Source organism: Patagioenas fasciata, chromosome 1, assembly GCF_037038585.1.
Source record: "Patagioenas fasciata isolate bPatFas1 chromosome 1, bPatFas1.hap1, whole genome shotgun sequence".
NCBI classification, from domain to species: Eukaryota; Metazoa; Chordata; class Aves; order Columbiformes; family Columbidae; genus Patagioenas; species Patagioenas fasciata.
Window position 1 is genome coordinate 80,191,686 of NC_092520.1, and position 26,930 is coordinate 80,218,615.

Below are 26,930 nucleotides of genomic sequence, written 5' to 3' on the forward strand. Positions count from 1 at the left end.
AAAGGCAATTTGAAGATCTGTATTATGAAAGTTATTTATTTATTTATTTATTTTAGGGTTATTTGGCTATAGGATCAGCCAAGCTAAATTGAAAATAGTAGTTGTTCTGCTTATATGCCAGTAGTGCAGCCCTAACTATGTGGTACATTGGAATCTCTGAGGAAATTTACGAGGAAGTCAGAGCATATTATAACAAGTCCATGAGGTTTGTTGGTAATCATGAGAGACAGTCTGACTCACAACACTGATGGTACTGAACTGGTCAAAATGAATGACTGTCATCTTTTACACTTTCCAAAAGAGTAGTCCTGAACGTGATTCTCAGGGAATGTCTTGTCCCGCACATCTGGATTGAATTACAGCGGCGGAAATGGAAGAACAGAGTGTCTTCAGACACCTTAAGTACAATATACAGTCCAGATTTTTTTCTCCTTTTGTCAACTTTGCTCACTTTTTACTTTCTTTCACTACTTTGGGAAGTATGTAAGTATACAAATTCATAAGACAGGAAGGGGAGTATAAGAGTAGGTGGTGAATGTATTTCCATGCATGTGCTGCATCTGGACATCCAGATAACTGGAGCTTCCTCTTGCCTTTTTGTGGCAAAGTGTTTCCTCCAGCAGCTCCCTCTGGCTTGGCTTTAGTATGAAGCAGGAGTTCACCTGTTTAGTGTCATGACCTCTATAGACATTAGCAATGACTGATGCAGAAATGATTCACATGAAGGTAAATATGAATGCAAGAGTGCTCATTACCTGTGAAGCGACAGTTTATCACAAATCTATAAAGTCAGAAATTATTATTAGGAGAACTACAGCATTTCCCATCAGTCAACATTTATCAGGTCAGCAATTATCAGTAGTTAGCAGGCTTTGGTATCTGAATATTAAAGCTGTTTGTTAGAGTGTCAAAACATTGCCTTGCAGTATCTTAGATTATGCAAGTTGGTAACTTGATGTTCACTTTAAGATAAAGGTGACTTTATTCACAAGTAAACATGCAACAGAGTAGCATTAATGCATAGTGAACAATTTGATACAGGATTTCATGATCTATATTTTAGTTTTCACTAACTGTAGACTGTAAATTGTGTTTTACCATAGGAATTTCAGATATATTCTTTATGAAATCTGGAAAGATTCTACATTTATGTAGAAGTAGTAGTATATACTGGTAGAAGCAAAAATGAAATAATAATTATAACAGCTAGACTTCGCTGATTCAATATTTTACTCTTTATTTACTCCAGTGACTGGAAAATTTTATGGAGCTTTTCACTGAAATAAATGTTACTATTGGCTAAGTACCTTTGAACATGATTTTTTTTTTTTTTAATAGTTTTATAAGCTTTTTCTTTTAAGTCAGAGCTGGCTTGTGAATTTAATAAAAGCAAACAGGGTGAAGGTGAAGAGTAGCAAAAAATTAGCAATATTATTTGACTTTGTTGTTTGCCTGGGAAGAAACCAATGAAAGTGTCTTAATCTGTTAAGGTGAAAACGTAGCATGTGGGAAAAAGCAGTGCATTAATAGTGTTCCATCATTTGTCTCCTGCTACTTAGCAGTAGTTCTGATTTCCCCACAGACGACTACCAAACTTACAGATTCCCTTTGGTTACAAATGAAATATTGCCTGAGTACCTCACTCATGTTAGGTTTTCTAGCTCTGGTAGTATCCACTGTACTATGACATTTACATCAGTTTACCTCTGTCCCAAAGCCATATTTTCTGAAAGAGTCTGAAATATTTCTACTCATCAGTTTCTAATCAGAAGATATCAGAAGCTACGCTGCAGATGCCACTTCCTTCCTTCTTTGCCTTATCCTCATAAAAAAGCTTTTTGAAGGAGATAATATTGAGCTCTCTAGTAAAGTAATGTAAACAGGTATGGTGGTTTGGCTATAGTGTGGTCCCAGCAGAGATTTATCAGGAACTTCAACACCATTATGGCAGAATGATATTTATTTATTTACTTGTTTCCACCACACGACTCTGCCCCATGCTATTATATTGAACTACTTTTGAAATCCAAAGACAATGAGATTTTTTGTACCTTCACCACATAGAGTAAACCATCCTCATCCATCTTTTTCTAGCTTAGATTCTTAAACACAAAACTAAGAATCACACATATATTGCTGGGGCGGGTGATTAGCTGTGTTCCAGATGACACTGAGGTTATGTTGAATGAATTCTGTGTTTATTTTCTGTGCTTTTTGTGTGTGTGTGTGTTTTGCCTGATAATATAGCATCAAGATGGAATGTCACTATATCTAATTATTTTATAATTTCATCTGTTGTTCTTTTTTCTTTGTTTTTGTTTGAGTGTAGAGAGGTGAGTTGAAAACAGATGGCTTATGTCCTGTCTTTTGTTGGAGTAATCTCAGTAACTTCTTGTTTAATGCTGCAATATGAACATTAATATTAAAGGTAGAATACTATAGACTTGCACATTATCTTATTTGGGGTATGTTTTGGGTTTTTTAGTTTTGAACAGTGGTTTTAAGGGAAAAGTAGTAAGCAAAAAGTTGAGCCTAAAACGTTTTCTGTGAATTAGTTGGTGAGGTGTATATGAAACTAATCTTCTCAAGATGTGTAATAACCGATCTTCTGCAACAGCTGTGTGAACATTGATGTACAGTAAGCATTGGAGCACTCTAAGTATGTATTCAAGTAAGTGTCATTGCTCTCCTTTTTGTAAGTGTGGCTTCATGGCAGCTTTCAGTTAGCCATGATATTGTAGCTTTTTACAAAGGCATGGTTTTTGCCCAACAGCATGTAACACCTAATTTGAAGTCTTCGCAGTCCATCATAGTAACGACTACTTAGGGACTCTTAAACTCACACGCTCTGTGCATACATGAGATATTCCTAGATTGGAAATCCTTGAGGGAAAAGTGGAGAAGGAAATTGCATGGCTAGTCCAGGATACACCACCAGCTGCCTGCTTTCAGTGCAATCACATGTCATCTTGAGTAGACTGTGGTTCCATCTCACCCTTTAGTAGAAGTATCATCTTCTGCCCAGTTAGCTCATGAGGTTAATGATTTTTCTGCTCTTTCAAAATTAGGTTGCATTTGTAAGAGTACTGGGAGGTATGGGGAGGGTAGGAGAGCCACAGTGGAGGGATCAAAACTCCACCAGGAAAACACCATTTGGGGCTGTCACTTTCTGGCATGTCAACAGTGGCTGTGTCTACCAGAAGAGAGACAATGGAGTTGTTCTTTCTAAATCGGAGTATCCTTCTGGAATAGCTGTAGGTGCTCAGTTCAGTTTTTGAAGGAGGGAGTGAGTCTACTGTGCTCCAGGATAGATTTCTTGTGTGTGTTTTTCTTCCCCCCTCTTAAGTGCATGTTGAAGGAAATAACTTGGAGCAGGAGATAGCTGAACGTACACCCAGGCATAGCAGGAATGCCTGGTATGAGCCCTCCTCAAAACACAGCTTGAGCCTTTCTCCTTGCTGATTGGCATGGTCTCTGCTGCCCACATCTCAACTCTTTTTTGAGCACAAATTGCTTAATTAGGTAAAGTGAGGTAAACAATAGTTTTGTGATAAGCATCAGTACCAAAGAGGAAGAATAAATCCTATTATGATCTGAGGAGAGTTTTTTAGTTGGGCTGTATAAGGTGGAAGGCTTAACTCTTTATGGGAAAAAGCCCATTTTGAAGGATTTAACATGGCCTGTAATTCTCTCTAGAAGATACTACTTTGACTTTTGAACATTATCAACAAACCTTTGTATATGTGTAAACTCATAGTTTGGATTTGCATTTTACATTTTTTGCAACTACCTTTTTCACACTGCTAACCATTTATCAAAATATAGTCACATCTGTTCTCTGACTTAACGCTCTTTAAAGTTTCAGAAACATCTCAGGTTTGATGTTGTTACTGATACTGTTAGTAGGAATTTATTGAAACAACTCATGGGTTTTTGTTTATTTTGAGAATAAGGAACGAAGTAAGTTGGTAGACTTATGTGGAGTATTATACGTGTCTAGTCAATGTATGAAGTTTGCTATTTCATCCCACGTACTGTGAAATTTTTAATCTTTTAGATGGTGATTTTAGTCTTTTTCAATGTTTTGTATGGAGTCATGGTCTAGAGACACTTTTTAACTGCAAGCTCTGCTGTTAGATTTTAAATGTCTTTTTGTTAACAGAATGGAGAATGCTCTAACTTTATCTGTGCTTAGGTATAAGTTGTTTGTGGGTTTTTCTGTGTACTGACAGTACAGATTATGGATAACTTTACTATAGTCATAATAGAACCTGCTAGCCACTGAAAGAGTCCATATGTGCAGCAGTGATGTAACACCTTGTTGGTATGGCAAGCCTCAGTTTAATGACTTGAGTAAAGCAGATATCCAAAGGTGGTTTCCCTCTGTAGAATGGGTCCTTGTTCCTTTCCTTTTAACTATCGTAGGCATTGACAATATTTCAAAATATGTAGTGCCAAGAATATAATTAAGATAGTGATGTTAAATTGCTTCTTTATGACTCAGCAAAACTGCTAATCAGAAAATTGAGAGAAATGTTTCACTAACCTGCAGAAGCTGATATACCGTATACTTAAGAAGTGCAGTCCAATTTTACTAACATGGCCACTCCACTCAAAGGATTTTCAAGATCCATTCTAGAAAAGGTGATTTGTGCTAGCAATTAGGAGAGCTGACTTCATTTTTGAGAACCAATGTAGACGCATGAACTACTGCAATGTTTTTGTTGCAGAAAAATCTGTTTGTCAGGCTAATATAGTCTAATTAAATACACTACATCTTAGTCATTGATGCCGAAGATAGGGCTGCTGGACTTTGGTTTTCTGTTGAGTGACACTATTTTTGCATTTACTCATCTGTACAATTTTCTGTTAATGGCTGTTACTTGAGGAGCACAACAATTGTAAAAGAATTATTTTCTTTTTCAGAAAAAGGGTTTTGCAGCATTTGGCTAGTGTTGTATCATCAGTGAATTTTTTGATGAGCATTCAGTGGAGGTTTGGGATGCTGTAACTTAGTGAAATTGTGTTACATGGTAAAGGCTGTAATATAAGGTTGGCGTTGGGACTTTATCCAGGATGGTGGACCCAGCACCAATCTCTTCCACATACCTTACTTCTATAGGGCCTCCCTTTTGCCAGCACTACTCTTCCTTATTCCAGGACTTGAGTGACAGGATAAGACTTCATTGGAGAAGGTGGAGGACAGTGTTCAGGTTCCCACTGCCCAGGGCAGGGAAGCAGCAGAAGGCAGCTGAATGTGAAGGACATGCAGAAGGGCAGCAGAACAGTGTGTGAAAGTGGCTGCACAGAAAAGTACATGGCAAGGCACAAAGTTGCTGTTGTAGAGGGCACAAAATTATTATTTCAGAAACTTCAGTATTATCCTCACCTAGTTGTTCTGATAATTCTGAGAGCTTAATGATGGCATATTTGTCATCAGTATTGTAAAGTGAAAAATAGTATTCTGGAGGGCAACTGAAAGAAGAAGGTACTTTGGGTTATATTACTTTCCAGTGATAGAGGGATTCATATCTCTACTTAATCCTTAGTACTGAAAAAAAAAAAAATTAGTGGAAAACCTGTAACTACATCCTTTCCAATGTATGCTGCACTCAGACTGAGCCTCTGGAGTGCACTCAGGGATAATTCAGGGTTCCAGACTCCTGGTACATTGTGCTATGTAGAATTGCTGAAGCTCTCAGTAACCATATAACCAGGATTGTAATGCAACATTGACAGGAATTCAGAGGTATTGCAAATAGGTTAGAAAGTACATTTGTAAATAAAATATTATGGACACCAAAAAGCAATGTGAAGGAAATTATGAATGCAGAGAGAAGATGAACTAAAACAGACTGATAAAGACTTCGCAGAGACACTGGTGTATGCAGTGCACTTTCTGATGCATGTGTGCCCCTATTGTGCTTGTGTGTGTGTGTATGTGTGCATATGCCCACAATCCACTGAACATTTCTGAAGTGCAGTTGACATTTGAGATTTCCAAATAAAAAATAGAGCTCATGAATGACTTCTGACACTTCAAACAGTTGAAGTTGCCAACTGTTGTACTACAAATTTTTGAAGGAAGGAATACTTTTCAGGTTTCAGTTGTGGTTTGGTGTTTGGTTTTTTCTTTCTTTGTTGTTGTTGTTGTTGTTGTTGTTGTTGTTGTTGTTTTTGTTTGTTTGTGTGTTTTTGGTGCGGTGTTTTATTGTGTCTTTTGTTTTTGTTTTGGTTTTTTTTCCTTCTGTTTCCATACCTGTGCTGTTTCTGGAAAAGGGATACAAAGTATACATATAAAATACAAAGAACTGTTAATCGATGGGTGGTAAGACAGTGCTTGTGGATGTCCATCTATTGAGTCTGGTGGATGAAAGGATGGCAGAGCAGTAGCCGTAAGGGGAATCTGGAAGCACACAGATACCTAGAAGCAAATGTAAATAGAAAGATTACTGGAACAAGGAAAATTTTTTGTAAAGTATGTATGGATAAGAGATCCTTCTTTTAGCCTAGTCTGGTTTGGATAATCAGAAGTATATATCTCTAGTCCAACTCAGGTGTTTAGCTTTGAAAGTCTCTGATACAGTTTCTGATATCAGGCAAGACAATATCAGATGTGTACAAGTTTTCATATTTTCTTTTATTTGACAATTTTTGTGGTATTGAAAGAGTAAGTGATGAGAACTCTTTGTGAAGCCTGAGTTAAAATATGTTGTTCTTTCCTCCCTCTTTCCTTTTTCTCTAGGATCCCGTCTTCGCCAGGAGGACTTTCCACCACGGATTGTTGAGCATCCTTCAGATGTGATAGTCTCCAAAGGAGAGCCAACAACTCTGAACTGTAAAGCTGAAGGACGGCCGACTCCTACTATTGAGTGGTACAAGGATGGAGAGCGAGTGGAAACGGACAAGGATGATCCGCGCTCCCACCGCATGCTGCTGCCCAGCGGATCTTTATTTTTCTTACGTATTGTGCACGGACGCAGGAGTAAACCTGATGAAGGAAGTTACGTTTGTGTAGCAAGGAACTATCTTGGAGAAGCTGTGAGTCGGAATGCATCTCTAGAAGTGGCATGTGAGTAGTTTTATGTAATTAACATTTTGTAAAGTTTTATAGTTGCTTTTATGTTGTCATCCAGCACTTGCATGCAGTCAGTAGTCTAGGAGATAACAAATGTAAATAGCTATGGCATTCTGTCATTAGCTATAGCTCTTAGTCAATGCATTTCTGCATGCATTTATACAGTAGCAGTGACCATACGGAATACATGATTTATACTGAAGCAAGGTTCTAACCAGTGTGTAATCATGATTGGCACAAACATGGACAAAGGCTAATCTTCCTCTAAAGAATAATCTAATTTTTAAATTATGACTGAAGTTGGTTATACTGAAACTAATGTGGAAAAATACCTGTCATTTAATATAAGGTGCACTGTCTGTTTCTTTTTATCTAGTCATCTGTTACCTCAACAGAAGCAGACAGCTTCTTGGTGACTCATGTTCTCTAGTGCTGGAAAACTCAATATATGCTACTCTATCACAAACTTGATACGCGCCTCATTCATTATGTGAATGACAAGTGAAATTGTTGACCATTTCTCATATCATCCAGAGCAGTCTTATTCTTTATCGATTGTCTTTGTCTTAACAGAGGAGCCGTCACGGCTCTTTCAGAGACCACCCGAATGCATGATCTGCTTCCAGTAGTGTTAGCAGACATGTTCATTATTTTCACATAGCAAACAAGCTCATCATACATAAAATACATGTTGTAGATTAGTTTTTGCTGCTTGGTAATATGGGTTGAAAAATACTAATCTTTTCAGAATATCAACTAAGGGTAACTGTGTATCTTCACCTAAAGGTGTATTGTAGTAGGCTTAAAAATGCTGTTCTTTTGCTGAACTTCACCCCCCCCAACACTTCTTCATCTGGCAGTAGTTCGGGTAAAATGTGTTTGAAATAAGGATTTAGCACAAACTTGTATTGCTTAGTTGATAAAGAATGGATTTAAGTACACATTCAAATATATGTTGGTTTAAAGGGGAGAAAAAAAACCAAACACAGACAAGAAATCTTTATTCCCGATGCAATCTGCAAACTTGTATAGCTAATGTTATGTGATCTTGAGGCTTCCGTCTTCTCAGAAGTTGCAGAAAATGCAGAAAATTTTGAAATATTTAGATGGTGGTATAGGTCAAGTAGAACAGACTTCTGCACTACCTTTCACTTGTCAAAATCTAGATTCAGAACTGTTTCAAATGAAAAATGAAAACAGTGTTGGCACACATTCAAGGCATGAGTAAATACGTTATCTGCCAATAAAGGCATCACAGAAAGTTAGTTGTGTTAGGTATTTAGGAATTGAGAGGACAGCGGATTTGAGGAAGGCTGGAATCTGGGTGAGTATGACTCCAGATAAATTTACTAAATTATGTCTGTCTTTGTACCTGTGTTTTGTAAACTATCTGAGAGACACTTTGAAATCTTTATTGCAGTCCTGTTGAGACTGGCATGTCCTGTCAAAGTTCAGAAGATGCTTCAAGTTATACCTTGAGTCAAATTAAAGTGACTCATTATTTTTAAATTTAAAGGCACTGTGTATTTCATTAGTTTGTACTGATCCTACTTCAGTGATTGCTGACTCCTGTTACAATATCCCCAGTCTCTGGAGTTAGTGTTTTAACCACTGTAGCTGGTGGCAGGTCATGCATGAACTGTGTGTGAGATAGAAGACAACTTTAAAAATAATAACACTGTGTTTCATTGTCAGAGGTATTTTAGAGCAGGATCGTAGAACACAAAACCTGAGATCTAAAACCATAGCCAAAGTTTTTGCAATAGCAACATGCATCTGACACCATATTATTTTACTGTTTTCATAGCTTAGAAATTCAGCTGACTAAATTCCTCAGTTAAATGGCAAATTTAATAGCAGGCACTCCTGTTCCACTCCAACACTACTTTGCCTTTTCTTGAGCGATACCATGGCTGTGATTACAGGAAGATATTAATCAAAGAAAAAAATGTAAATAATATGTACATTTCTTGTTTACTTAACTTTAGAGATTCTGCTGGCTTTATGTTTCCTGGTTTTAAAAACATGTGGCAGTACTCAATGCATATCAAAGGTATCCTTTGGGGAACAGTAGCAAAACTACCCTGTTTCTCTTAGTTTTTAGACACTTTTTAATATGATTTTTGGTTCTAAATCAAGCTCTTGAGTGACTTTGAGAGAACAGTTATTTTAAGGCTTTTAACTGTATTACTAATGTCACCATTTCTGTGCTGAAGAAGATGGGCAGGTCTGCAGCAGCTGTTTGCCCACTAGGGAAATGAGTTGCTGCTGACAGCTCATTGTCAGCAGTGAGGCCTTGTTCACCTGTTCTCAGCTGCTGCTGAAAACTCTGGAGTTGCCCTTGTGCTGCAGCCCCATCTGTGGCAGCCGGCACAGCCTCATGCGGTTGGGTCTTGCTTGTGCTATCTATACTGGTGTTGAAAACTGCTCTTTCCACACTAAGCCAAGCTGCTTTCATCACCAGAAAAACGACGGTTGTCCGTTGCTGACAACGGGGTTTTGGATTATTATCTGACTGTAGGTGGCCTCAAATCGTGCCAGTAAAGACAAACTGCTGCTTTTTATGGGTTTAAAATGCTCGAGTCTGCTGTTTTAGTGAAAGAATCAGTAATTGTTTCACTTTGCTTATTAACTTGTTAGTCACCAATAACATTCACTTGCAACTTTCGAATGGTTTATGAAGAATATTTATTTGCTTTATACATCTCTTAAGTGTGTTCATGCTTATTCATTCAGATGATAAACAGTGTTAACTGCGGTTCATTCTCTTCTATTTTTTTTTTCTTCCCTGTCTGTGTGCACTTGCCACAAAAACACTGGGATTGAAAAATCTGATGTATCCATATTTATGTGTAAAGACAAAAGAAAAACTCTTAAGTGACATTCATTTGGGACATATAGTGATTCAGAGCATAGTGTGGCCCATCTTGAATGCAATCATTTTGTCCCTTGTGCTTTTGAAGTGATTTTTTGAAAGTTTTGCAAGAAGTCACTAAGCTCTTTCTGATCATGTAGCAGTTAATGTCTTTCCCAGATATGATGAATGTAGGTAGCAGTCCATCCAAACCATTTAAGTGTGCTTTTAAATCCGTGCCTATTTAGAGCACGTGCATACAGTCAAGGACAGATATTTTTGTGCTGATGTATGTCCTCAAAAAAATTCCTTTGTGACAGTGAAACTGTGAACTGCTATTTGAGAAGTTAATTAAAAAACAGCATTCACATGCAGATTGTACATTTAGAAATTTTGTTTACCTTTTAATTTAGAAAGTCTTTATTTCAGAAGACATTTAAGAAGAAATAGGGAAATAGTGTTTGAATGGACAGTTTAGGATTGACATGACTTCATATATTTCATTCTTCTTTTAATGTGTTAATCAATGGTTTGCTTTGCGTGGGTTGCTTTTTTCAGTAGGAGCTTCCCAGAAGGAAAAAATAATGCTAATGCTAGCAGCAAACCCATTCTTCCCCTGTGCATGTGGCAAATTCTCATGTAATATTTGTATGTTTTATGGGTAAATCATTAAAAATAAATGTTTTAGCCCTAAAACAACTACAAAGAATTGTATTCGAAAGAGTAAAATGTCTTTCTTATGATTTTTGTGTACTACAGGTTTTTTTATTGAAACTCAACAAGGGTTGGCGTTATTTGAAATATGTTGATACTTAGATTTTCTTGGGTGGATTTCAGAAAGGGAAGTAGGCTTGAAATAGTTTGATCTTTTATGAAATTGCTTTCATATTTGAAAGTCAGAAGTTTTAAAATAAAAGCACGGTTGTTCACGGCATAAGAATTGAACTGGTTGAACCTATGTGGTCAAGTTTTCCAGCGGGAATATCAGGAGACGCATTTGCGATAGTGGCCATAGCTAGGATTTCAGTTGCAAGCACTGGGGTGCCACATGTGAGCAACAGACTGAGCATGAGGCTCCTCGCACTGACTCAGGCTGCCTTCGATCTACCCTGAGTCAGCGGCCGCCCCCAGAGAGAGCAGCTGTAGCCCCAGGTGTTAAATATGTGACAGCAGCTTGATCTATCGACCACTGTAAGAGGGGGCTTTGGCCTAAATGAAAATTCATGAAAAATTGATGAAGTCCCCAGATTATTTTTTTCCCTTTTCTTTTTCCAGTGCTGTGCCAATGCAGCGAGGAGAGATTAAATGAGGTGTTGAGCGCTTTAGTGGCAAGGAGGTTGTGGTTCAAAGGTCAGGGGTCAAGGGAGGGTAAAAAAGACCAATTTTCTACCTTACTTTCCTTTAAAAGAAAATATGAAGCTTTTCAGATTAGCTGAGATTTGTTGCCATTTTAATATAAAAATAAAGCTCCGGAATATTCACAAATAAGATTCTTTTCTGCATGAGTTGGCAAAGGGTAGGAGTATGTGGGCTGGTGCTAATAGAAAACAGTGGAAGACTCTGAGTCATAATTCAATTGGAGAACCAGAAATAGATTGGATTTTGTAATGGCAGTATAAATTTGGGCTTCCATCTTTCTGAGTCTGTGCTTGAACTGAAATAGTTTGGAGAAAGAAGAGGTCTTGAATTATTTATATGTCACAGATTGCTTGAATAGCAGGCTTTGGAATGCTTTCCAAATACAATGATCCTGTTTATGTTAGATCCAAATCTGAATTATGTTTTTATCTGTAAAAAGAGAGGTTATGGTAGTACAGTGAGTTTAGTGTGAAGAGTCACAGGTGTATTCCAAAGCAAGCATAAGCCAGATCTTAAACATGGGAGACAGTAATTTTACGAATAAAAGAGACATGTTTTAATATTTAGTGAATAAAGGTTGAGAAGTATAAAATATAGGCTATGCAATCATCTCTGTATTGTAATGCCAATGACTATTTGCTGGAGCATGTGCAAAAGGCTGCAATAGGTCCATAATAATGGACTTAATAATTTTACTTGAGATATTCAGGGTAAAGATCACCTGTAAAGTAGGGAGCAGTGCACAATGTATGTGACTGTGAAATGAGTGTATGATTTTTTTAGTCTAGTTTCTCCTCAACATATGACTTAAATATACAAATTTTTCTTGATTCTGTTACTCGTAATTTCAAGGTCTTTTTTGCTTTGGGGTTACGTTCACATGTGGAGAGTAGATCCTGTTCATTTACTTATACCCCTCTTGCCCTTGTTCTTCTCAACCGTGTGGAAAGCTTCCTGTCTGAGCTGGGAGTCCTTTGCTTTCATCAAGACAGAAGCAATTATTGTAGGTATTGAGTGCTGGAGACTGTGGTCCTGTGGATGAGCCATATCAGGACATTGAAAAGCATCACACTTTTCCTTACTCTACATTTCTCCAAGAAGAGATATAACAAACCATGACTATTATCACAGCACACTTAATGAAAATAAAATTCCCCTCATGGAAGAAAATAAATAAAATCATATCTGATTAGATAATTGGAGAAAAGGACGATTTCATAAGGTGGGGGGAACACTTCAAGCCTTTTCTGTATTGCAATAAGCAATTTTCGTGGGTTGGGATGAAGCCATTGGGAATACCACTGTTATAAACCATTACATAATACGTAATTTCTGTATAGGACATAATTTCATTCTTACAGTCACTATTATAAATTAAAGAGGTTAATCAGTACTGATAAGTGAAGCCATACCAGCTAAATCAAGACCTGACTGATGCCTAATTGCAAAGTTTCATTTTGAGCCAAAAAATGAGTTCTGATTGTTTACTTTATTAGTTTAGCTTTTAGCTGAGTATGTGTTTCTCCTACTTGTCAATTCACCTGTGATAAGAAATCTAGGTATTTCAGAGGATGTGGTTTTTTGGTTGGTTGGTTTTTGTGTTTTTTTTTTTTGGTTTTTTTTTTTTTTTTGGTTTTTTTTTTTTTTATCAGTATCCAGAGTGAACTAGAATTTTTACTATAGAGGTGTGTTTCATCAGGATTAGCTAAACTGTATTGCCTGTCATTAATAGTTTTCTCACAAGCTGTTTAAGATTGTGCTTCAGCACTGATGCCTTCAATGTGGGCAAAACCAGTACTTCCCATCATTATCCACTAGGATATAGACTCATGATTGGATTGTTACATCTTCATTTCTTATCCTTTGAGCTCTACCTGGACATGCAGGTTTAATTTTTAGTTCAAGGCTAAAAATGCTAATGACACACATTTAAGAGCTATCACATTGATGGTACATCCAAAAACATTTAATATGGTTTCAGTCATAATATAAAACTGTACAGTAACTGTAGGTTTCTCCAGAGCTTGTTCTCCATTTTCTTTTTCTTACTCTTTTCATACTGTGGTCATTTGTCATCTTACAATAGTGGTGTTGTTGGTTTTTTTGTTTGGTTGGTTGTTTTTGTTTTGTTTTGTTTTGGCATGTGTTCACAGCACAATTAGCTCTGAAGAGAAACACAGGTTCACACAAAACAAACAGGCTTGGCTACCAGAAGAGTGTTCATAGTGAGCACTTAAGTTCAGCTGATTGTGTGTGCTGAAAAGGGTACAGCCCAGTGAAAAGTTTCCTTAACAGCTGCACGTTGGTTCCACTGTGTGAATTGATTCCTTCAGAGCGTGCATCTTTGCAATGTGCTCTCTTGCACTGTGTAGTCATACAGTCTAGTATCATCCTCAGCGTTCCTGCAGTAGAAATATGTTCTCACATCCAGAAATGGTTAGAGAAGCTTTCCGTAGGATCTCTAATTTATTCCTTGAATTCTTCTGCCCAGGATCTACCCTTTTCCCCCATCTGAAAGAGAACTTTCAATGTTTCGTTTTTAGAAGATATTTGCAGCACGCTCGATCTGATTCTGCTTCTACTAATTTCTTGCACATTTCATAATTTCATTTTTATCAGCTTCCTTCTTCCTCTTTGATATTGTTTTTTTTTAAATCAAATCCTGCTGTCTATACATCTTTGAATGCTCTACCTGATGAAATGTCAACAGCTAAGGAGCTACTGATGACTTTACAGAAACCTTGAAAGAGATCAGCTATTGGCTGATCTGTTAGTGTACGTGTCATTTTGACCTGATTTTTTTTGCTTGACACTTCTCTGATTTTTAGTTTACTTGGGAAATGAAGAAGAACAAGATAACATTGCATTTTTACAACTCTCTTCCCTTTGCTCAGGAGCCTATCAGCACTATTTGAATATTTATTGAAATATTAGCTATTGTTGACATATGCTTCAGATATGTTGTGCTATTCTGCAATGTCAGATAGGCTTAAAAAAAGTACTTATTTGAAATAGAACTTGAGACCATTCCTTTGCAAATGTTGCATGATCTCAATTCTAATGAAGTTTATTACTATGGTAGTTAACAGTAATTATTACAGTGAGATTGGTGGATGTTTTATATATATACATATATATGTATGTGTATAGTTTTTAATTCTGGTAATCATGACATTAGTTTGAGGACACCAGAATTTATCCTTCTTCCTTTTTTTTTTTTTTCTCTTTGTTCAGGTGTGTTCTTCCCCTGTTCCTCCTCTTAGAGGACTAAAATCTAATTGTGGCTTTGGTGATACTTTCACTTCAAGTTCTCCCACAGATGTTATACTTTGAACAAGTTTCTAATATTTGGCATTTATGTGGGCAATGAAGTGGTGGGTTTGTTCCACTTCTCTTCTTGAATTTTTCACGTGGCAGCAATGTGAATGTATACTGATACTTGGGACATTCCTTCATCATGTTAGAGGAGGGAGGTGTACCCAGTCACTTTCTGATGTCTTGTAGATGTGTCTGCCAGTGTACAAAGGGATCTAGAGATGTAAAGACTGAGGAGCCCTGAATCACTGAGTCCCCTGTATTCTACATAGCTGTATCTTGTAATTCCATTCAGAAACACTTGACGCTGCACTTTGCAAAGCAGTTTGATTGGTTTTCCCATTCATCCCAGAGCTCCCTCTGTTCCCTGTTTCTGTTGGAAGACTGTCTTGGAATTTGTCTTCCAGTGGTGAGAAAAACAGCTCTAATGTTTCCAATATAAACATGCTTTATTTATGCTTGTTCTTGTGATCTGGTTTTCCTTTAGTTTAGTTATTTTCTCTCCTTTGTATTTAGAGACCACAGTGGTATCACTTCTCATCTCAGCTATTGCTAAGTTAAACAAGAGAAGCTCGTGTGTTTTCTTAGAAAATATTTTCTTGAATCTAGTAGTCATTCTTCACTTGTTCTAGTCTGCATGTATTTTCTGAGACGTAAGTGTCTAGATTGTGTATAATATTTCAAGACTTGCATGCTGTGCATTATGAACTAACGTTAATAACTACCCTCACTGTTCTCTTATCTATAAGTCCTGTGATCATGTTTAACTTTTTTAAGTGTTGGGCAGCTCATAGTCTTTCTATAGTAATCTGATGCAGATCTTTCTCTTCCTTAATGATTTGCAGCAGATGAGCTTCTACTTTACAGTAAACTTCCCTGCAATTGGTTTGAAAGCATATGACCTTGCAGTTTCTGTTATTCCACTTCATTAAATGTCTCCTACGTTAGTCTTCAACATCATCTAGTTGTCCCTGTGTAGTGTGCTCTTCCTGTTGGGTCCTGCTGGGCTTGTTGCCTAATCTTGGATGCTGAAGTAGAAGGTGGCCTTGGTGTTCAAAATTGGTAGTTTCTTAATCCATCTGTGTCTTGCTGGAGGACTTTGCATCTACAAACTGGACTTGAACTTGCCTCTTGCCCACATGTTATACAAAATCATTTGATGAAATAAGTAGGAAAGAAACAAGTTTCTGTTAGCCTATGAACAGAATACCAACCCAGCAAGATTGAGCCATATGAACATCGCTGTGGGAAGGTAATAGTTTCACTGACTCACATTCTGCTTCTGTTAAAATCTCAAAACACTTATCCATACATAGGAAACTGAGGAAAAATATCGCTTGTTTGAGTGGACAAGTAGCAATCTTCCAAAAGAATTGACATTTGTTAATATTTTGGATTATTTTTTAGATAATAATGTATGCAAGTGTTTCCTCATCTGCTGTATATATTCACACACAAGTATAATTTAAAAGAACGTAGGCTTGGGAAGAGAACAAAAGAATTGCAATCTTCTGACTTCAACTTTTGTCATTCATCATTCAGTGCTATATGTAGTGCACTTGGTGAGTGACAGTATTATAACCCCGTAATGCTGACAGCTAAGAGGATGATCACTTTGTGTTTTAGTAAAGATGGATGTTAAATACAACTTTTGGTGTGGTTAGAATGTAAGAATTCCTGTTTTGCCCTGAAGAGCACCATTGAGGTAGTTGTATAAAATTTCTTAGTTTTTATCTTATATGGAAGAAATTAATAACGGTGAAAGAAGTGAAAGAAATTAGCGTCTTCATGGCAGCTTTCAATTTATTTCCATGATGGAAATTCTTCACAGGTTTTTCAGGTACATATAGACTTTGGAATATGCAGATTGTCAGCTGTTTGTATGCAGAGATATTTTGGTGGCAATATTGTTTCTTAGTTTTGAAAGCTGGGACTGTGATCTGAGTTTTCAGGAAGCCTTTCATTTTTTACATCAGAAGCAGAATGCCCTACTGGGTCACACCAGTTGATCAACCTAGGCCAATGGTCTGTCTTTGATAGTGACAGACAAAGACATGGTTTGGGAGAACACAAGAGCTTAAACACTTTGACTCATTCCCCTCATGGATTCTGGGGAAGTACAGTTGTTTTTCTTGGTTAGAATCAGAAAAAAGGCATAGGTAGTGGAAAACCTGTAGTAGTTGAAAGCATCTGGTATGGGTAAGCACTGTCACTTAAATCATGTAGATATTAGTTATCTTTACTGCAAGATAAAATAATATGAAAGAGACGTGTATACAGAGTTAAGAGCTCCCCTTTTCCTCCCCTTTTCCTCCCCTTTTCCTCCCCTTTTCCTCCCCTTTTCCTCCCCTTTTCCTCCCCTTTTCCTCCCCTTTTCCTGCCCTTTTCCTGCCCTTTTCCTGCCCTTTTCCTGCCCTTTTCCTGCCCTTTTCCTGCCCTTTTCTTTTCCCTCAGTATTCTCTTGAAGTATAGAATATTTAGAATGTTTTAAATTAAGTTGATAACAAAGCTCATATGGGAGCACATTTTAGTTATGAATTAGAAGGTTCTAAAGCAAACTGGAAAGTTAAATGAACATTTTCATGGTATGTCAGGATGACTTTTTCTTCTAGCAAAGCATCTGGGCTACTAAACAATAAATAGCAAAAAAAAAGTAACTTGAAATTATTTTTGGAAGTGTTTGCTTTTTGTGTTCCATCTACATTATTTCTAACTCTGTCTTCTCATTGTTATGGATTTATTTTATATTTCAAATTTAGGATCAGCAACAAGAAATTATGTCTTCCACAAGTAGTCTAGTTCTTGGGTTGATTAAATTATGTTCACTCTTTGGATTGTTGGAGGGGGAGATAATAAGTAGTTTGCAGTTTGGGGACTCATCTGGGAAATGTGATTTGAGCCACTCTAGGTGCTAAAGATACATATGTTATGATAGATTAAAGATACATATGTTATGATATATTAAGAATATGAGGGAAATTCTTCATTTTATTTCCCTCCTTCTACCTACTATAAAAAACAGGTGACTTTCTTTATGCTTTTGTTCAGATTATCTTTCCATTTAAGCAACATCTGATTCTGAATGTATTAGTTCCTGTAAATTTTGGCCTTTTTAATAGATCTTATATACATAATGTAAACTTTGTTTCTATCAATCTTATTGCAAGATGCAGGAGCACCCCACCCCCCCAGGGGCACCTGATATAAAAAAAAAAACTTTTTGGAAAGTGAACCCTAGGGAAAGAAATTGCAGAAAATCAAACAAAAAGGCTTCCTTTGTCTTTAAGAACTGGACATCTTACAAAACTAAAAGCAAGGCAACCATCCCACAAAAACCCAAACCACCAAACACCACCACTTCCCACCCTCTAAAAAAAAAAAAAAGTCAAAAAAACCAGCAACAAAAAATTGGTGGTGATGGTACAATTCATATCTGCAAATTGTTGTAGAATTACTTCTTTCCCTACCAGTGTCATTATGCTAAATATCTCCACTGAATCCCTTGCTTTGACATTTGTTTTGAAATTGGAAATGGGGAGTTTGGAATAGAGACCTAGATATTTTTTCTAACTGGATTTTCTTATCAAACAACTTGGTCAGATTGTAGGGAGCTCACAGATTCACAGATTGTCAGGGATTGGAAGGAACCTCGAAAGATCATCTAGTCCAATCCACCTGCTGGAGCAGGAACACCTAGATGAGGTTACACAGGAATGTATCCAGGCAGGTCTTGAATGCCTCCAGAGTGGGAGAATCCACAACCTCCCTGGGCAGCCTGTTCCAGTGCTCCGTCACCCTCACTGAGAAGTTTCTTCTCAAATTTAAGTGAAAACTTTTGTGTTCCAGTTTGTACCCATTACCCCTTGTCCTATCATTGGTTGTCACCGAGAAGAACCTGGCTCCATCCTCGTGACACTCACCCTTTATATATCTGTAAATATTAATGAGGTCACCCCTCAGTCTCCTCCAAGCTAAAGAGACCCAGCTCCCTCAGCCTTTCCTCATACGGGAGATGCTCAACTCCCTTAATCATCTTTGTTGCCCTGTGCTGGACTCTCTCCAGCAGTTCCCTGTTTTCACTTGCTAGAATAAAGGCTTGTCTTTGACGACATTTTATATAATTCACTTGCTAATTTTGACATTCATCAAAATATGTTGACTGGTTATCATAAATACATTGTTTATATGTCACTTTTCTCATGATACACTTGCACACTAAACAAATGAGAACTTGGTTTCTGTCATATCAAACCCCTCTCGCAGTTCTTTTATTCCAATGATGCAGAGATACTTAAAGATAGTTTAATAATACTAATTTTTGTCTGTCTTGGAAATAATTTCACTTTTACAGAATGGTTCATTATGAGGAATGGGTGTAAAAAGCAGAAGGTAAAAGCTATGGGAAAATAAGAGTTTTGTATCAGCATGTCATCAAGTTCCTAACAGTGACATACAGAACTTGTGAATAAACAGGATATAATGTGCAATTTATTAAGAACATATTTATTTGCTAAAATTATGGGAATATGAACTCTCAAATTATAATGAAGTATTGACAATATTGTTTAGGACCTGTACAGCATACAGCTATTTAACTATCACATTTTTATATATGTAAATTTAAGTGTATATATGTGTGAAATACATATGCACTGTAGGCTCTGTCATTGCACATTGAAATACCTAAGTAATGGACAGTGCAGAGGTGTATGTCTGTGCTTCAGAGGAGCTTCTTTTTCAGGCACACAGTGTGTACAATACAACTGCGGTACAAAATGTATGCATGTATTTCCATCTACTTTCACTGTATACCAAAGCCAGTCTGTGACATTCTATATGTATGCAAATACTTACAGAATAAATGCTAAATTGATTTTTTTTTTTCTGATTTGTAGTGGTCCTCTATTCAGTCTTCAAGCTTCTGTAACACCTATTGGATACTTGTAAAAAAATTTTTTTTTTTCTGACCAAGTAGACTATAAACAACCCTAGGAGCTCAAGGGGCAGTGTAAGTAAGGATCTATACTTTTTTCCTAACATAGCATGAACTGTAGGGAACATATGTACACTCGTGCCAGCCATTTTTCCACTACATATCCCAAACTCCCTGGTTGAGGTGACCTCTGAAGTGGCTGCTACAGTGAGTGATGGAGTTAATGAGATCCAGTGACATCATGACCCTGACCCTCTCGTGGCCTTGGTTTCACTCATCCATCTTCCTAGCCCCACAAGCTGTGATGTGCTGTGTGGAGACAGGATTAAACAAGTGTGAATAAACAAGTTCAAAGCTTTCTGTCATGGCTGCCAACACAGAACATCAGGAAAATGAGACATTAATAGCCCAATGGTGGGGAGGCATGTTGTTTTGCCTTAGGAACACCTGGGGAAAGTACCACTTGCTATGTGATCGGTTCTTTGCATGCCAGGAAAAGTTTGCTTAAGACTTTTGTGAAGGGTGCAAGATTTGGCCTGCCATTCTTCTTAGTCATGAGGCTGGCAGCAGCCACACCAGAATTTATCATCTGGAAAGGTGCTGAAAAACCTGCTACAAAAGCACCACCCCTTGCTTGGATTGGGTGTTACTTGGGATTTGATTTATCAGATATGATTAAAGGTGTGTGTGTGTTTTTGTGGGGTGTAGTTTGGTTTTCAGTGGTTTGTGTGTGTGTTTTGTTTTGTTTTTGTGGTGGTGGTTTGAACCTAATCTGTTTACAAGAAAAATCAGTCTGACATATATTGCCAAGATTATTCTTTTAGGGAAAAATTTTACAAGAGGAGTTTTGTACTTTGTCATAAACAAAACTTTTTTGCTTTAATGTGACTTCAGGTTGAATATATATCTGTGAGTAAGATGCTGAGATAACGCTTTTCTGGTTGTGACAGTGGTTCAGGATGTGTCTGTCTTTGTCAAGACACTGTCTTTACACTGTGGCACTTTCTGATCAGCGGAATAGTCAGTGATTAAATACATTCATGGGTCAGAGCTGTGGTGGTGGGTAGAAAATTACTGATGGATTATCAGTTTCATCACCTCTGACATTTGGCCTTTGCATAGTTCATCATCTGAGAATTCATAACGCATTTGCCAGAGCAATAACATGCTCAGCTACCTGTATGATCATGGATATGGGTACTGGAAACATTGTGTTCGGGATTGATAGGACAGATGTCACAGAAATTAGAAGGACATCATCTTTTTTGCTGATAAAAATACCCATTAGCACCAGCTACTAAAGAGTGTTCTGGAGTCAGTAGCAAGCTTAGTAAGTTACAAAGCTGTAATTCACTTATATTTGTCTTTTCCTGGAGTGTCTCAAGAAATAGAAGTGCTTTTCAGAGTTGGAGGAATTTTGGACTTAGAGTAACTGGACACTTATGAGGCAGAAAATATGTAATTATTTTTTAAGTCTAAAACTAACAAATTCGTACTGAAACAGGTATGTTTTTAGAGACTTAGTTCCTATTACACAGTAAATCTTATTACTCACTGGAAGCCTATCTAAGATTAGGGTTTTTCCTACAGTCCAATCCTGAAATTACTGTGATTAAGCCCAATTGAAAATGGTGCATTATTGTAGTTCTAGCTTAAAAAAATCAGAAGCTTCTTATACTGAAATTTGTGAGAAAATGATGCCTGGGAGATCCCGTGAATGAAGAGGAAGGACCATTTTGAACACCTGAGCACTGTCATGGTTAGCAAAGTAACAGTGGCTATCATGCTGGGGAAGTTATTCCCCCCAGAATGTCTCTAGTAATTGAGATCCATCTCCTCGGTGTTTTCTGTGGTAGTTGTTCTTGTAATTTTTGTTCTTGTCTTACTAAGCTAAAGAGATTTCTCACGTTCCTCTTGGGGGAGAATTACTCTGCTGGCTTGTCTACTTGTCACTGAACAGAAGGTCCCTCAAATGTCTCTGACTTTAAAGAGGTTCAGGGAGCACTCATGCCTTCTGTATTCAGATCTTTAAAATATGAATGGCTATTTTTTTCTTTTAATATTTATAACAATAAAGCATGGAGAAATATTATCTATCCTCATAGCGTCTTCTCACCATATTTCTACAAATGCTTTTTAAGTGTGGGACACAGGGTGTTAAACATAAAGCTAGTTTGAGATTGCATAGGTCTTCAATAACCAAGAGTTCTTTTATCAGTTAATTCTTTTCTTCCATAGAAAAATTTTGCTACAATGTGGGAATGGCTAGCCAAACAAACTCCTGTGCTTCAGCCTGTGATATTAGTGAATAATTCCTGTGTTTCTCATTTGAATTGTGTACTTCACAAAGGGAGCTGATTTTCTACTAGGTGTGTTATTTGTTGTGTAGGAAGTAATAAGAGAGGAGGAAGATGAGGAGAGAAAGAGTAGTAAATGACTGGAACAAAAAAGGGCAAAAATTTGTTAAGAAAAATATTTTTTGTTCTTCAGCAGTTAAAGCTTTTTTCTTTCTTTGGCTTTATTAGATCATCTTATGATGATTTGTTTTTTAATCATTTCAGAGAGAAAACCAATTACAGTTTTTATTTCCTCCTGATGGCATATACTTATTTTCAGTAAACACTCAAAATGTAAAACAAGATTAGAGGCCCTGAATAAAAGGGAGATACCCTCCTGTTATTTCAATAACTTCATGTATGAAGCTATATTGCAAGACAGCAGTTATAGAACGTCTGCTATGTTCTTCTTGTTTGTTATGTATCGTAGTTCACTGGAGAGACTCTTGTAATGTCGTTGCCTTTATTCATCTTAATTTAGGGCAGCTGTTATCCCATAACTTTGACTTTACTAGCTTTCCCTGATAATGTATACATCTTGAATATTAAGTGATACTTAAATGTCACTTTATAGGATTTGAATAATTATGTCTTCCTTAAGACATATTTTTTAGTCTTGATAATTAAATTAGAAGAGGTGTAGATTTTCAGAATCTGTTGTGATGTGCAGTGATCTTCCATTATGGAATTTGATGTCAACATTGGTTAAAGTTTATATCACACGTGAAGTCTGCTTATGTATAGACTTATGAGTTGTTGGTGTTCCTGTCCTAAGGTCTTTATTTTCACAAAGTTGTGTGTACCTACAAAGACAAATTTTGGTGTGAGAAGGGGGCCTACAAAGTCTAGTCCTTCCAGCAGATGCTGGATTTAAAGCAGGTGAAAATGTGCAAATTATTTCAATGTAATTTCAGGAAGAACTTCATTAAAGGAAATAAAAAGGAAATAAAAAACTTTATTAATAAATATTAGGACCAGTTTCTTAGCCCATATATAAGATATACGTAGTGTACTCTCAAAAATTATAAGGGAAATAATCGACATGATTGTCTCAGAAACAGGTCAAATGAATGTCAGTTGCAAATAGCTGTATATTCAGGAAAATTTAAAAAATTTATAATAATAAATGCCCAAAGAACAAGTAGCAAAGATGCTTTGTGATGTTGACATCAAAGATACAATTGAGCATGATGATGTATGTAGTAGTGAAGTGAAATCTAAAATCAGTGAAGAAATTTCAAGGTTTCTTATTCCCATTATTCTTAATCTTGCAAAGTGGTCCACACAACGAGGCCAGAATGGGGTTTCATTGTATGTATCACTTTTAATCTATAACCCACAGGACTTCATAAAAGATGACGAGAGAGAGTTTTTAGAGAAGTGATACTTTCATCATTTGAAGTGTAATAAACTGCCATGTTTACATTATACCAGCTATTAACAAATGTCTTTATAGAAGTAAAATTGTTTATTTTATTTCTGTAGCAGGCTGATAGTAATGTTTAAGGTTAAAGGAGTAATAACCTTTAACTATTAAAGTTCATTATCTAGTGAGTTTTATTTCTGGGAGGCTTAAGAGCCTATTTCTTTTCCTTTCCACTTTTCAGGTACCTAATTCCTTTTCTTCTTTTAAATCATAAGCAATTTTAGGAGCCATTTAATATAGCAGTTCCATAGAGACATCTTTTAATACCAAATAATTTACAAGTATGACATTTGAAGTCTTTAATGTCATGTGCAGCCAAACGGGAAAGATGCTTTGAGAGGAGGTAAAATGATTGTGTGGGGTTTTGTTTTTGTTTTTATTTTTTTTACCCCAAAGGATTAAGCTACAGTTTTATAACTAGTACTAAAATAAAAGTCCCAAAGTGTGGAAGAGTACATGCAGTGCTTGAAAACACTTTTAGCCCAAGTTTGACATTTGACTTGCTTTAGAGTTGATAATATCCTTTTGAGATCTCCGACTTATAATCAACCTCATTAATTCTTGTGACTTCTCTTTTTTATTGACATATAAGATGTATTATTTTAGAAAATGAATTCCAGTTCTTTGTCACAATTCCTCATTACAAAAATGAAGTAAGGTTAAACTACTCATATGCTTATAAAATGACAATAGTCCTGCTCTTTCACTGGGGGAAGCATGCAGGAATTATCAAGTTAGACCCTAGAATTTGCATCAATTGTTGTGATGTCAAAGCTGCCATATTAATATTCTTAGTTTTCCATTTCAGTGGTTAAATATAATACAGATCAATCTAATGAGGTTTTAGGTACACTAAGTATTTCTTGCTTTTACAGCTGTATGGTCTTGAGTTAAAAATAAGCTTTTTAATACATAATCATAACTAATAAAAACTTGTAGTTTTAAATAAAAGGGGAATTGAACCAGGAAGGAAATTAAGTACAAAAGTTTTCTCTGTTTTTCTTAAAATGGAAGACGCTATCTTAATTTTGAGAATTAGTGTTTAAATCTTTATAATTTACAGAGTTAGTTTTGACACAGTTTGTAGGTGGCCCTAGATGGGCCTAAGGATGAAAACTCTTGTTGACAAGAGAACTATCTTTAACAGTTACTGAGGTAGCTGATGCTTGTTGCTTTAATGTCTAGGTGTACTAATGTATTTTCCCACCTAAATACTGGGAAGAAAAATGAATGCAGTGCTTAAATTGTTAGATTTGGAGCCGCAAAAACAAAGTCTTCTCAAATTTATGTCAGGAATGTGAAAACTTTTTATATTATAGTCTAACCCAAGGCTTTGCTCAGTATACCATGTTTTAGTAATATTACAAGCATTGAAATATATTAAAAAACAATAATTCCTGTGATGTCTAATCCTGACAGCACAGCCATCTGGTGAAACAGCATCGCAAACCATGTCTGATGTATTTAAAGTTGAATATGAGTGGCCTGTATTTCTTTTTTCCTAACTCTTTTCTACCTTGCTGGTCCTCAGGCTGGTGTAAGCCTGCGTTGCTTACATTCTATACATGCAATATACACATGTGGACACTTTTGTCATAATCGCCAGACAGGAGCCACAGGAGATTGTGTACTCAGGAATGGTGGGGTGTTTTTATGATAATCAAATCTGAACAAGAATCACCAGCAGAGGAGCAAGTCTTGTCTCTTAAACATAAACTGTGAGCAGTTTGGATTAATAAACTGGGCTACCTTCCTAATTTACCAGTTTTTAAGAAATTTAACCACTCTGTTTTCTTATAAGTCCCTGTGAAAATGCTTTTGAACAGAAGAAATTGTCTTTAGACACTACACGAGCATTGATTCTAATTTTTTATATATTTTTTTCCCATCTTAACAGAGTTCTAGTGTAGAAGACAATTATTTTGCTGCTATACATTTTTATTGGGGAATAAGATACTATTGGTTTATTTTAAGCTATTTAACATTTTTAAAGACTCTTTCCTAAACTTCATTTCAGTAAGAGGCAAGTATGTAAAGATAAACCAGAAGAAGTCATTTTAGCTCCTTGTGGCATGTATGTTTGAAAACTAATACAGTGTGATTTCTAACAGCTGACACTTCTTTATGTAGCACCTTTGAAATGAACTAGCCTAGGAATCTTAGACTATCTTTAACAAATTTGCTTTTGGGTGAAAATTCAGTTAAAGAAAACTCAGTAGTGTGTGGAAGCAGGAAGGAGGGAGACTTGTGTTTCTGATTTTCTACTTCTGGCTGTTTCTGACTTTTGGTTGGCATGCATATTTGAGAGGCACTCATGGCTCCCCTCATGCCCAAGCTCATAGAAGTATCAAGTCCTGACTTGTTTGCTGGAGTGTATGCTTGGGTGTCAAATTTTAGGTTGCAAGCCACCATTTGAATAGCTTAGGTTAGCAGAAGCAAAAGTAGGGCAGATTCATTCGATACATAACAATGTAGATCTGTTCTTAATTTGGGTATGGCAGAGGCACATTTACCTATGTAATGCTCTTGTTTTGGACAATCTAAAGTGAAGTATTCAGTCTTGTTAGGGGGAGTGTGTGTGTGTACATATTTTTCTGGTAGTCCACAGTCTGAGCCAAAATGAATGGTGCTTACTTATTTTTTTGTACCTCGTTTGGTCAATGTTTTGCTCACACTTCAGTTGCTGTGTATTGCTGAAGTCTTAAATTAAATGGGATCGAATTTTTTTCCTCTTTAAAGTTTTTAGTGCTTATCTTCAGTACAAGAAGTAGCACTAGAAATATATTGCAGATATAGAACACAGACAGGGCTACCTTGTGACTTAAGCAGTACTGGCCAAGTAGGTTCCCATTTTCACTTGAATTGATCTTTTTCAGCCTTCAGGCAGGAAAGCAGCTTTAGCTTCAACTTCCCTGAAATAGCTGTTCTTATTGAATGTTGGTTTTAACTTTTTTAATTTCACATTTTATCCATTATGCATAACCTTTGTAAACTTAGTCCCTTAAAACAAAAATACAACTGTAACTTGATTCTGGGGGTGTAAGTGTATGTGTGCCTTTGTATTTAACATGTATTTGTGTTCACATACCAGTGTACTTAATATAATATGCTTAAGTATGTTCATCTAAATCAGCTGCTCGAGTTATTTCCTTTTTTCAATTATAATGTGTGCTGTTTGGAATTGTTATAGTTTAACAAAGAAAATGCACAGCGCTTCTACGATAATGAAACAAATGCTGCAAAAATTTTAGGAAACTAATGATATTTGCTTTTTTCTTATGTGATGAAACAAGATACAGATGTATGAAGCCACATTTGTTAGGATCACTGAATATCACTTGATACTCTTCCCCTGTGTAGAGATTTGGTCCTTGTCATGGATTTCACCAGCTCTAAAGCAAAACAAAGAAAGAAACAAAACCCTTTGAAAACTTACTCAGTGGCAAATTGCTCTTTTATGAAGCCTTATCAAAGGCCATAAAAGTGGCAGTATGACCCCTGTGTGTCATGATGAAACTTGGCTGTATTTAACCAAGTGGCATACCATCATTCAACCTTAGCACAGCAAGCCAAGTATTCCTTTAAAAATTTGGCTATAGTCTCTGCAGAAGAGAAATTCTGGAGACCAC

At 36.6% G+C, this 26,930-nt stretch overlaps 1 protein-coding gene across 17 annotated transcripts in view; it reads left to right on the top strand.

Moving 5' to 3' along the window:
• Positions 1 to 26,930, top strand: part of ROBO2 (roundabout guidance receptor 2) — a 1,099,771-nt gene that overhangs the window by 680,862 nt on the left and 391,979 nt on the right. For all 17 annotated transcript variants that reach the window (XM_071809783.1, XM_071809771.1, XM_071809777.1 and 14 more), the window contains one exon: positions 6,746 to 7,072. In XM_071809783.1, coding sequence (XP_071665884.1) covers positions 6,746 to 7,072 — 327 coding nt within the window. The remainder of the gene's footprint in view (positions 1 to 6,745; positions 7,073 to 26,930) is intronic.